This window comes from Pimephales promelas, chromosome 4 (genome assembly GCF_988280905.1).
Source record: "Pimephales promelas chromosome 4, fPimPro1.hap1.1, whole genome shotgun sequence".
Taxonomy (NCBI): Eukaryota; Metazoa; Chordata; class Actinopteri; order Cypriniformes; family Leuciscidae; genus Pimephales; species Pimephales promelas.
The window spans coordinates 3,119,008-3,131,364 of NC_142772.1; the positions used below are offsets into that span (position 1 = coordinate 3,119,008).

General features: G+C 34.6%; 1 protein-coding gene across 15 annotated transcripts in view; it reads right to left on the bottom strand.

The window, feature by feature from the left end:
- Window positions 1-443: 443 nt before the first annotated feature.
- The window catches only part of ank1a (ankyrin 1, erythrocytic a), a 157,675-nt gene continuing 145,761 nt past the window's right edge, over window positions 444-12,357 (bottom strand). For 10 of the 15 annotated variants that reach the window (XM_089129824.1, XM_039661689.2, XM_039661687.2 and 7 more), the window contains 3 exons: window positions 11,841-11,984; window positions 6,780-6,877; window positions 444-1,447 (listed from right to left, as the gene is read on the bottom strand). In XM_089129824.1, coding sequence (XP_088985950.1) covers window positions 6,803-6,877; window positions 11,841-11,984 — 219 coding nt within the window. In that variant the 3' untranslated portion in view covers window positions 444-1,447; window positions 6,780-6,802. Of the gene's footprint in view, window positions 1,448-6,779; window positions 6,878-9,201; window positions 9,369-11,840; window positions 11,985-12,357 lie in introns of those variants that run through there. The other 5 variants (XM_089129830.1, XM_089129828.1, XM_089129827.1 and 2 more) reach the window with 4 other exon arrangements.

A 12,357-nucleotide genomic window follows, 5' to 3' on the forward strand; every position in this document is an offset into this window, starting at 1 on the left:
AAACACAGGAACTGTGTTGCAGGGATGCCAATAATTGTGACATGTCTAGGTGAAGATATTTTTGGGCCGCCAAAGTTATTAAATATATTGAAATGGTTTCAATCTGTTCTAGTGTTCTTCCTTAAGATTTTTCGACATGTCTTTCTAATAGTGAGAAGGCATCAATCTTTACAAAAAGGTCCTATTTGTTTGTTTTTTTACAGTGTTAATTAATTCGTTACCGTTAATAAAATACAGCTTTTCATTGTTAGCTCACAACCCATTAAATAATATTGAGTTTTGATGATAATAACGTATTAGTAATAGTTGAAATGAACATTAACATCAATGAATGCTTTAGAAGTAGTTTTCTCATTGATAACCAATTGTAAAGTGTTACCAAACATTTTTAATTTGACTTCACTGAAAGGTTAGACCTTATAACAATTCAGATTAAACTAATAAACAAGAAAAAATAATTTTATTGCTGTTTGTTTGCTCACAAGGATACAGAAGGAAATCTTACTAGTGATTATTTGAAATAAAGCAAATGTTTATGGTGTATAATGCTCCTCTGTGCATATCAAGTTATTAAAAGGAAGCTCAGGGTTCATATGACACAGAGGAATGCATCAAAATAACCTGCAAACGTGCACGTATATAGAGTCCCACAGTGATTGCAAAGTATGTCCAATGTACCGTATCCCACTGAAACTGCACATATTGTCACCCCTCAGGAGTTCACAGCTCATTTGCTACACAATTATACCTTTACAATACACAAGACACGTACTATTGGACTGAACAAGACTTCAGGAGCAAGTATTGAGACAGCAGCATAATCATCGCATAGATTGTTCACTTTTTTTTTTTGGCTGTGAAGAAGAACACACGCACACAGAGAGAGTACATTCACATTTGAGTGCATATTATGTATATAATACCAGTACAAGAGGGTCAGACTCCTCCCGGTGGGAAATCATCTCAGTAGTAGTGTGTTCTGGAAGACTAAATTTCAGGAAACTCTTGCTGGATTGGACTAAAACTAGCTTTTGTGTCCCACGTGCCCCCAAAAACCCCGATCTCAAGCGTACGCTTCCAGTTGGCCAAAGTCTTTCCCCCCACCAATTTACAGCCCTTGCGGTATGACCATATTTTCTCACCTCATAATTGCTTGCAGTCAGTGCTGTATGTAAAGGCAGGCCATGCGACAGCACGTTCACATGCTGATATTGAGATTACAGGAAGCACTTCTCGAATGCTTGCTTTTTTTCATTGTTTGGTTTCATTTTTATAAGAAATCATGCCTCTAGCCTCTAGTGTTGGTTTTGCTTGTTAAAAAAATTCCTAAAATCTCTTTTCGTAGTTGATATCCATCGCCTATCGCCAGCGCTCTACTTCGGTTTTCTTCTGTATGTGACGCCCATCATGTGTCGGTGAAGGATGGTTTGGGTCTAGGTGTCAAGTCCTATTGGAGAAATAGAAAGGAAGGTTACGATGCTGCGATCTTAAAAAATGACATTTGCATTTAGATTGTTGATTAAAGACATGGTCAGTGTATGTTTTGGAGCATGGTAGCTGGTGCGACACCGCAAAAACAAAAATTTCATACTCATATTTCATATTTTATCCAGTGCGAATATCTAAACCTTCTTAAATCAAGATGGTTTTACTTGAGGAGCTCAATAACATAAGGTGTTACGGGCCAAGATTTACTAAAAAACGAAATGTATAGTTTCCCTTTAAGACTCAAAATTTATGGGTTATTTAAATGAATCAGGTGATTTACTAAGGTTTGCGCTTGTCAATTTACTGGTGTTTGCGCCATTATTTATCGCCCCAAAAAAGCATGTCCTAAGCCAGTCGCTAATTTGCTCTTTTCTTGGTATATTGAGTTGGTCATTATAGAAATGATCCGGATGAGATCTTTAATTTGTGTCGTCATTACTTTCCACTCACATCTGCGCATTTTTGGATTTGCGCTCTCATGCTAATTTGCTCAGTATGAAAGCTTGTTATAAAAAGCTTGAATAAAAAATAAATAGATAAATAATTGCGACTTTTTATCTCACAATTGTGAGATATGAAGTCAGAATTGCGAGATATAGTCACAATTGCGAGATATGAAGTCAGAATTGCGTGATATAAAGTCACAATTGCGAGGTATGAAGTCAGAATTGCGTGATATAAAGTCACAATTGCGAGATACGAAGTCAGAATTGCGTGATATAAAGTCAGAATTGCGAGATATAGTCACAATTGCGAGATATGAAGTCAGAATTGCGTGATATAAAGTCACAATTGCGAGGTATGAAGTCAGAATTGCGTGATATAAAGTCACAATTGCGAGATACGAAGTCAGAATTGCGTGATATAAAGTCACAATTGCGAGATATGAAGTCAGAATTGCGAGATATAGTCACAATTGCGAGAAATAAAGTCAGAATTGCGAGATATAGTCACAATTGCGAGAAATAAAGTCAGAATTGCGAGATATAGTCACAATTGCGAGAAATAAAGTCAGAATTGCGAGATATAGTCACAATTGCGAGAAATAAAGTCAGAATTGCGAGATATAGTCACAATTGCGAGATACGAAGTCAGAATTGCGTGATATAAAGTCACAATTGCGTGATATAAAGTCAGAATTGCGAGATATAGTCACAATTGCGAGAAATAAAGTCAGAATTGCGAGATATAGTCAGAATTGCGAGAAATAAAGTCAGAATTGCGAGATATAGTCACAATTGCGAGGTATGAAGTCAGAATTGCGAGATATAGTCACAATTGCGAGAAATAAAGTCAGAATTGCGAGATATAGTCACAATTGCGAGAAATAAAGTCAGAATTGCGAGATATAGTCACAATTGCGAGGTATGAAGTCAGAATTGCGAGATATAGTCACAATTGCGAGAAATAAAGTCAGAATTGCGAGATATAGTCACAATTGCGAGAAATAAAGTCAGAATTGCGAGATATAGTCACAATTGCGAGAAATAAAGTCAGAATTGCGAGATATAGTCACAATTGCGAGGTATGAAGTCAGAATTGCGTGATATAGTCACAATTGCGAGAAATAAAGTCAGAATTGCGAGATATAGTCACAATTGCGAGGTATGAAGTCAGAATTGCGAGATATAGTCACAATTGCGAGAAATAAAGTCAGAATTGCGAGATATAGTCACAATTGCGAGGTATGAAGTCAGAATTGCGTGATATAGTCGCAATACAGAATTGCGACTTTTTTATCTCACAATTCTGACTTTTTTTCACACAATTGCGAGTTTACATCTCGCAATTCTGACTTTATAACACATAATTGCGACATCTTTTCTCAGAATTGTGACATATAAACTGGCAATTGCGACTTATCAGGCCAATTCTAAGTGAAAAAAGACTAAATTTTTTCCCCTCAGAATAGTTTATATTCTCACAATTCTGACTTTATATCATGCATTTCTGACTTTTTAACACACGATTGCGACTTTATATCACACAATTCTGACTTAATATCTCCCAATTCTGACTTTATAACACATAATTGCTAGTTTATATGTCGAAATTCTGACATCTTTTCTCAGAATTGTGACATATAAACTCGCAATTGCGAGTTATCAGGCCAATTCTAAGGGAAAAAAAGACTTCTTTCCCCTCAGAATAGTTTAAATCTCACAATTCTGACTTTATATCATGCATTTCTGACTTTTTAACACACAATTGCGACTTTATATCTCACAATTCTGACTTAATATCTCAATTTTGACTTTATAACATGCAATTCTGACTTAATATATAGCAATTCTGACTTTATAACACGCAATTGCGACTTTATATCACGCAATTCTGACTTAATATCTCGCAATTCTGACTTTATAACACACAATGCGACTTTATATATCGCAATTCTGACTTAATATCTCAATTCTGACTTTATAACATGCAATAATGACTTCATATCTCGCAATTCTGAGAAATAAAGTCAGAATTGTGAGATAAAACATTGCAACTACCTTTTTTATTTTTCATTCTGTGGCGGAAACAAGCTTCCATAGCCCTGTTAAGTAAATCTGGCCCTAAGTCTTGTTTGCTGAAAAAATTGTCTAAATTAAGAAAAAAAAAATATGGCAATGGGGTCAAAAAATAAATGTTGTTTTGCTTTTTCGGAGCCCATTGGTCCCTAATCCCTGACCCCATATTTGTTCAAATTTTTTAGAAAACCAGATTAATTTCTTATCTCATTTAGCATCTTGATTTAAGAAGGTTTATATATTTGTATTGTAAAACAAGACAAAAATGCTGAGGAAGCAAATATTTTTTTGCAGTGAATGTGCTTTACCAGCTCTTACCAGGCCAAAACCAAATCTACAAACTGGTAGTTGATCTGATCAAACCGTCTAGATCAGATAATAGCCATAAATGATCTTAAGTTGAATTCAGTTGGGTTTTCCAACTGGACAACTATAAGATTATTTATCCTTACAGCATGCTTTTCTGACACCAATCATCAGTAGTTTACAACACTTAAAGGAATGTGTACAGGAGTCTATAATAGCATAACAATTTTTACAATATGACAAAAAATGTCTCAGTAGAGCAATTAAAGGTACACTATGTAACTTTGTTTCGTTCAAAATACATCGAGTCAATACATCATCAATCCTTCTTCCATAAGGTGTTTTGCCTTGATTCACTATGTTAAGCCTACTATAACCAAATTGATTGTAAAGCATCATCTATTATGAAGGGTAATTTCATTATGGTTGATGTAGCGCTGAGATGGGGTTTATTCTCAAGAAATTAGCGTATGTATTAATGGGAAAAGCCTCAAGAGAACCAAAAAAATGGTTCTCTTAAGCCTAGTAGTGAATGTTTTATAAGCAGCAGTATAATCATAATATTCAAGCACAACCAAAACAATGTTCTTCCACAAAACCGATAGAGAGCCAAAAGTTACTTAGTGTACCTTAAGGAGCAATTTAAGCTCCCGGTGTAAAGTGCTTTAGGTGTACCAGCAAGACATTATTCCAACACCAATAGAATTTCGATAAATATTTCACAACCATCCAACCACAATAAAAAATACTGTCATTCCAACACTGTTTAATCTCATTAGGATTCCAAATTATGATAGGATAGGAATAGATAGAATCCTGCAAAGATTCCGATGGGATTAAAAAGAAAAACATAATCAAGAGTTATTATGAAGTTCAAAGGGAGGAAGGGCACACGACTTCTGAGTGGACAATTATATATATTAGTTGAAAAATGGACAAGATGTCAGAGGAATTCTGGAGTTAATGCAGTGAGGTGAAATGTGTAAAAGTAGAACATCAAATGGCATAACAGAAGGCAAACCTTATACAAAATCAATATGGCTATATGTATTTCTATGCCTGAATAGTAGTGCATTTTTATTTTAAAATCTAGCTCATACAATGAGATTCACTTTCAGAGACATCGATCCTTTCAAACACACTTACTATCTGTAACTAAGCATATTTCTGGAACAAAACTCCTTTTTTACATTCCTATGGCCTCTATACTGCTTGATAAATAATGAAATACTACTTCTCACTAGTTTGATTTATCTCAATACGTTTAAATTCAGACCACCTAAAACTAGAAGACCTGGATCATTCTCAGGAACGGTGCGTTATGTCCTCATGACTTACTATAAAAAAAAGATACAGTCACATTATTGTTTTATATCAGAATATCAGTCAATTTGTCAAATGAATTACCCAAATCAAAACCCTGCATTCCACCCAAATTCAGTTTTATTGAATTATATCTTGTTTTCGATGCATATGTTTTATTCCTGGAAAAATGCAACACTTCTGTTCGACCCAATTATGCGGTGGCATCTTCCACTCAATTAAAATAATGTTAAATGATAAATATGTGATTTATTACAAAACACATTGAATCTTGATTGATAGATTAAAGGAGTAGTTCACTTTTCAAATTTTTCTTACTGATAATTTACTCACCCCCATGTCACCCAAGATATCCATGTCTTTCTTTCTTCAGTCGAAAAGAAATTAAGGTTTTTGATGAAAACATTCCAGGATTTTTCTCCATATAATGGACTTCAATGGGAACCAAACGGTTCAAGGTCCAAAAGACACTTTCAGTGCAAACTGTTCAAAGGGCTCGAATCTTTTTCTGAGTCAATTCGTTCGTTGAATGAACCAAATGACTCGGAAAAAGATTTGTTCATTTTGATGAACGAGTTCGAACAGGAGAGTCACGAACGTGCATCACAGAACGAGCATTTGAGCTTATAAAACTTAAACTTTGTTATTTATTTATTAAATGAGCGATCGTTTCGCTTGATAAGACCCTTTTCATCGTCTGAAATCGTTTAAAGCCCTTTGAACAGTTTGCAGTTTGCACTGAAAGTGTCTTTTGGACCTTGAACCGTTTGGACCCCATTGAAGTCCATTATATGGAGAAAAATCCTGGAATGTTTTCATCAAAAACCTTAATTTCTTTTCGACTGACGAAAGAAAGACGTGGACATCTTGGATGACATGGGGGCGAGTAAATTATCAGCAAAAGTTTTTTTTTTTTAAAGTGACCTACTCCTTTAAGAATTGTCCAACTGAGAAACGTATTTTTTTTAATCACTAGTCTGGGAAGAAATTGTGGTCCCTGATAGCAATTCAGGATTTTCCGTGATAAATGGCACCGTGTCCTGGTAATGACCTACGGCACCACAGTCTTATGGCTCAGAATGCCGACTGAATCCCATTGGTTAGCAGGATTACATTAGCACAAAGTGCAGCAGTGTCCTGTACCTGCAGGGAGGCGCGAGTCAGACTCACTGCTTTACTCTCCGTAGACTCGCACATTTCACTATTTGAGCACCTCCCCTCTTCACATCCACAACATCCGGCTACGGTGGAGAGCAGACGGGACCATCCAGGGGAGGACAACGGGAGAGTGAACGAGCAGAAACAAGAAGAGTAACGGGACAGACGGTGAGGGCAGAGTGAAACAATTAGGTGAGGTGTTAGAGATATAAGCAGAACGTGCAAGAGAAGAACGGGTGAGAATAAATGGGATAGGATAAAGAGAAAAAAGCAGATAGCAGCAGAACACAGAAGGCTGGGCAAAGAGAAGTTTAATTCAAGTCGAGCGCATACAGGGAAACTTGACATAAATCATATGTAAACAAATGATAATGAACATCGAATGAAGTGAGGGTTAACCGGGATGCTCATAAAGAGGAATCACCTATGAACCAACCTTAAAATCTAGTCTACTTCAGAATGTTTTGCTGACCTTTGCTGATATTATTTTAAGCTTAGTGTGTGAAACAAAATGCAATATTCAGTGTAAAAGATTTTAGCTTTTGACAAAACCAAGTGAATCAATCAAAACTAACTTTAGCTGGACGATAACTTTATTCTAGAGCTGCTGGAAAGCCTTAACTACCTCTGTTACTTTAATTTCATATTTTAATTTAATTTAATCTATATTGTTAATAGCACTATATAAATGAAGGTGACTTGACTTCAAATCCGCCTTTTTCCCCAACCCATTCTTCTCCCTTTTTTACTTTTATTGAAGTTTCCTTTCAATAAAATCAAAGAAAATACTTGAAATAAAGTGCCTAATGGGTTTTTAATAGTGGGAACAGAGTGTTTATCGGATAAGGGAGAGCTTTAGGTACAATAATGTCCCAATATCACTCTCAGAAAAAAAAGGTACAAAAGCTGTCACTGGGCCTGTACCTTTTCAAAAGTACCTAAAGGCTGCATTTTGGTACCTTCATGGTGCATATTAGCACCTAAAATGTAAATAATAGCACCTAAAATGTACATATTAGCACCTAAATGTCCATATTAGCACCTAAAATGTACATAATAGCACCCAAAAATGTACATATTAGCACCAAAATGTCCATATTAGCACCTAAAAATGTACATATTAGCACCAAAATGTCCATATTAGCACCTAAAAATGTACATATTAGCACCTAAATGTCCATATTAGCACCTAAAATGTACACATTACCTAAAAATGTACATATTAGTACCTAAAATGTACATATTAGAACCTAAATGTCCATATTAGCACCTAAAACCTAAATGTCCATATTAGCACCTAAATGTCCATATTAGCACCTAAAATTTACATATTAGCACCTAAAATGTACATATTAGCATCTAAAATGGAGAAAAGTTTTCCCTTTTGAAAAGGTACAGCCTTTTTTCTGAGAGTGTAAGGAGGCATCTAATTATGATTTTAATAAATATAATGTGTTAATGTGTTGTATTATAGCATACTGTTATATAAATTACTACAATACACTGAGGTGCAAACAATATCTCCCACTATTTAGCATCTGCTATTTACACGTAGAAAATACTGTTATGAATAGCATTTATAGCTAATTGTGCAAACAGCCTCTGCCTAGACGAAATTAAATTTAAATACCAATAATCTTATTTTGTGTAAAATGTCTCACCATTTGTCAGTCGGATTAAATTAGAAGTAAAGAAAAAGAAGTAGCACCTAATTCATTTATAAAACTGGAAAGAGACGCTCATTTTTACTCAGTGTGCTCTTATTTTATATTTTTTTTATTATATTTTATATTTCATACTCGGTTGCAATATTCTATGCATGCAGTTTGTTTACATAATATGCACAGTACATACAGTGCTGAATACTGCAGAACTGAGTAGACTAACCAGATATATTCAGTCTTATAAATAACACCGGTAAGTTTGGGGACCAATTCTCACTATTAACTAGTTGCTTTTAGCTTGCATATTGGCTGTTTATAATGCCTTATTCTGCATGACCATATTCTACATCCCTTAATCCTAACAACAACCTTACTAACTATTAATAAGCAGTTTTTTGAGGCAGAAGTCATAGTAAATATATGCATTCCCCAAACTAAAGTGTGCCCATAGACACGCCTCTAAAACGCAATGTTCAGTGTGATTTGTTGTTCACCACCAAATCCCGGTTCTGACTGATTCCTCTTTTTGAACGGAAACAAAATCAGGAAATGATAAAAGTGCCCAAGAGAAAGTATAATGATGCATTGGGGAGAAAATAAACACTAAACACTAAACCAAATCAATTCTGACCAGATACTAAGCCATCAATATTATGAAGGACAGTTCTAATAAAGCTGAACAAGTTTAATATTAAGGACAATTTTAATAAAGTTTGTCTACAGGCTTACAAGTTTCTCACATTATCCAGAGCATATATTGTCCTCTGACACTTGCCACAATATTTTCACTCTATTTCTTCCATACAAAAGCAACTTCTGCACCTTTAAATGATTCATGACACATTCTTGCAGACACAATGTAATCGTCAGTCTTATGTAGATCACATGCATATGCTGCATCTTCTAAGATCTATAATGCAAAGAAAAAGTATGCATTTTTGTATTTGGTGTTTTCCTGGTCTAGCCTTATTGACTTTATTCGACCATCTCGCACTTTACATTATTCCTCTTCAAAACAAATCCTATCAGTCCTGGTGCAACAAGCCCAGCGCTCACACTTTATATCAGGTGTCTTTAACAGTTACAGGTGTAATGCATTTATTGTGTTGCTGTTGTATTGCAAAACACTTGAGGTGGGATATATGGCAAGCCGTTTTAGCTTTTATTCAATTCTTGATATCAACAATTACATTTTTTGATATCAACAATTTACCTGCTGATATCTGTAATTGTATTTTCACTAGTGAAATGTCACCATAGGCTGCCATTCAAGATAAATTGTTGATATCAAGAATTGATTTTTTAATAGTAGTTACATTGATACTTGTAAAAATGCGAATTCCTGATATCAATTATTAAATTGTCACTAGTTGAAATGTCTATTCTTGATTTCAACAATTCAATTGGTTCTAGTAAAAATGCTCATTTTAGATATCTGAAAATGTATTTCTGATATCAATATTATTTCAGCTATCTAAAACGGCTTTCTTACTACTAACAATCACATTCATGATATCAGAAATTAACATTGTCTCTAGTAAAAATTGAATTTTTGATATCAAAAATGAACATTGTTACTAGCAATTTAATTGTGGATATCAAGAATAGACATTTCAACTAGTAACAATTGAATTCTTGATATCAAAAATAAAGGTTTTTACTTGTAATAATTGTATTTCTGATTTGTGAAATTGGAATTTCAACTAGTACGAAGTCAATTCTTGATATCAAAAATTGGTTTTGAATGGCAATTTTTTTTTGAATGGAAAGAATTCAATTTTTGATATAAAAAATGTAATTGTTGATATAAACAAATAAATGGTTGATATCAAAAATTAATTTTTTACTAGTAGAAATATCATTTTCGATATCAATAATTACATTGGTACTAGTAAAAAATGCGAATTCCTGATATCAATTATTAAATTGTCACTAGTTGAAATGTCTATTCTTGATTTCAACAATTCAATTGGTTCTAGTAAAAATGCACATTTTAGATATCTGAAAATGTATTTCTGATATCAATATTATTTCAGATATCTAAAACGGCGTTCTTACTACTAACAATCACATTCATGATATCAGAAATTAACATTGTCTCTAGTAAAAATTGAATTCTTGATATCAAAAATGAACATTGTTACTAGCAATTTAATTGTGGATATCAAGAATAGACATTTCAACTAGTAACAATTGAATTCTTGATATCAAAAATAAAGGTTTTTACTTGTAATAATTGTATTTCTGATTTGTGAAATTGGAATTTCAACTAGTACGAAGTCAATTCTTGATATCGAAAATTGGTTTTGAATGGCAATTTTTTTTTTGAATGGAAAGAATTCAATTTTTGATATAAAAAATGTAATTGTTGATATCAACAAATAAATGGTTGATATCAAAAAATTGAATTGCTTATATCAAGAATTCACATCATGGAAATGAACAAAAGTTAAAACGGCTTGCCCTTAGTGATACACTTACGGTTAGGCACAGGTTTGGTGGTATAGGTTGGTTTAAGAGCCATGTAGTAGATGTAATTACATAAATTAATTACAACTGTAATTAATTGCATGCATTTTTAAATATAAGTACAATGTAAAAACTAGAAATGTGCGCATTGACTAATTTAAATTTTGCAACCAACTAATTGATTAGTCGTGTATGTACACAATGGGCTCTATTTTAAGTGTCTAAGCTCATGGTCTAAAGCACACGGCACTAGCGCACTTAGAAACTTTTCCTAGTTTAACGACGGGACAAATGGTCGGCGAGCCCGGCGCATGGTCTAAAAGGGTTGTCTCTAGTCTCTTAATGAGTAACGGGTGTGTTTTGGGCATAACGTGTAAAAAACTAATCAGAGTCTCATCTTCCTTTCCCTTTAAAAGCCACTTTTGCTCGCGTTGGATTCGCTATTTACGTTTGCAAGTGTAAAAATTGAATGCTTCTCTTGTGAGTAAAAGGATCTGCTCGTGCACGAGGTTAAAGTGCAAGCAGGCCATCTACGGGACAAAGTGTACGTGCGTTGTGGACCCGCCTATAGGCTCATATTACTACTGCCCTCTTTAAATAACAAAAAAGTAAAAATACTGCGCCATTGACTTTAGACCATGGTTTCAGCTGGTCAATGGGTCTATTTCAGTTCCTCATAAATAGAACAAACCCCTCGTTTTAAGACCAGCACAAATGCATCTGCTATGGCACAGTACGTGAAAATGATAATTGCGTAGGGCTGAAACTAGCAAAAAAAACATTGCGCCAGGCCCAGGTGTATGATAAGGCCCAATAAGCGCATTGTATCAAATGATTAATTGAAAAGTAAATAAATAGTAGTTAAAGACACCTAATATAAAGTGTGAGCAGCTCTGCTAACTCAAAAGCCCACCTTGCTGTCACGGCCCAGGACTGCATAGCTCATGTACTGCTCTCCATCAACGTCTGGCTCACTGATCTCCTGCGGCAGCCCTTCTATGATGAGCTCCTGAACCCCTTCCTCCCCTTTTCCTCTCCGGACCACCTTCCTCACAATCTACGGATGGATGAGATCATTGAGAACCGGTGGATATGAAGACGGAGCCGGGGAAGAAGAAATGAAAAAAGGTGAGAGATGAGAAACAATACAAGAAACATGCAATAAGTTGCTTTTAAAATCAAGGTGAATTATTGGAAACCATCTATTTTTGGATGGTCAAGTTCACCCACATGAACATCTCCAAATGATGTTACTCGCCATTGAATCATGTTGACTTTAATAACTGTTCCAAAATGTTGTGAGCTGCCTGAAATGATTTGAAACACTTTACATAGACAGCAACTCTCACATATAGAGCATAATTGATTCAAAAGAGTCAACTAACGTTACAATTAAGGTAAACTCGCTAACTTGATAAGTTAACGATGCA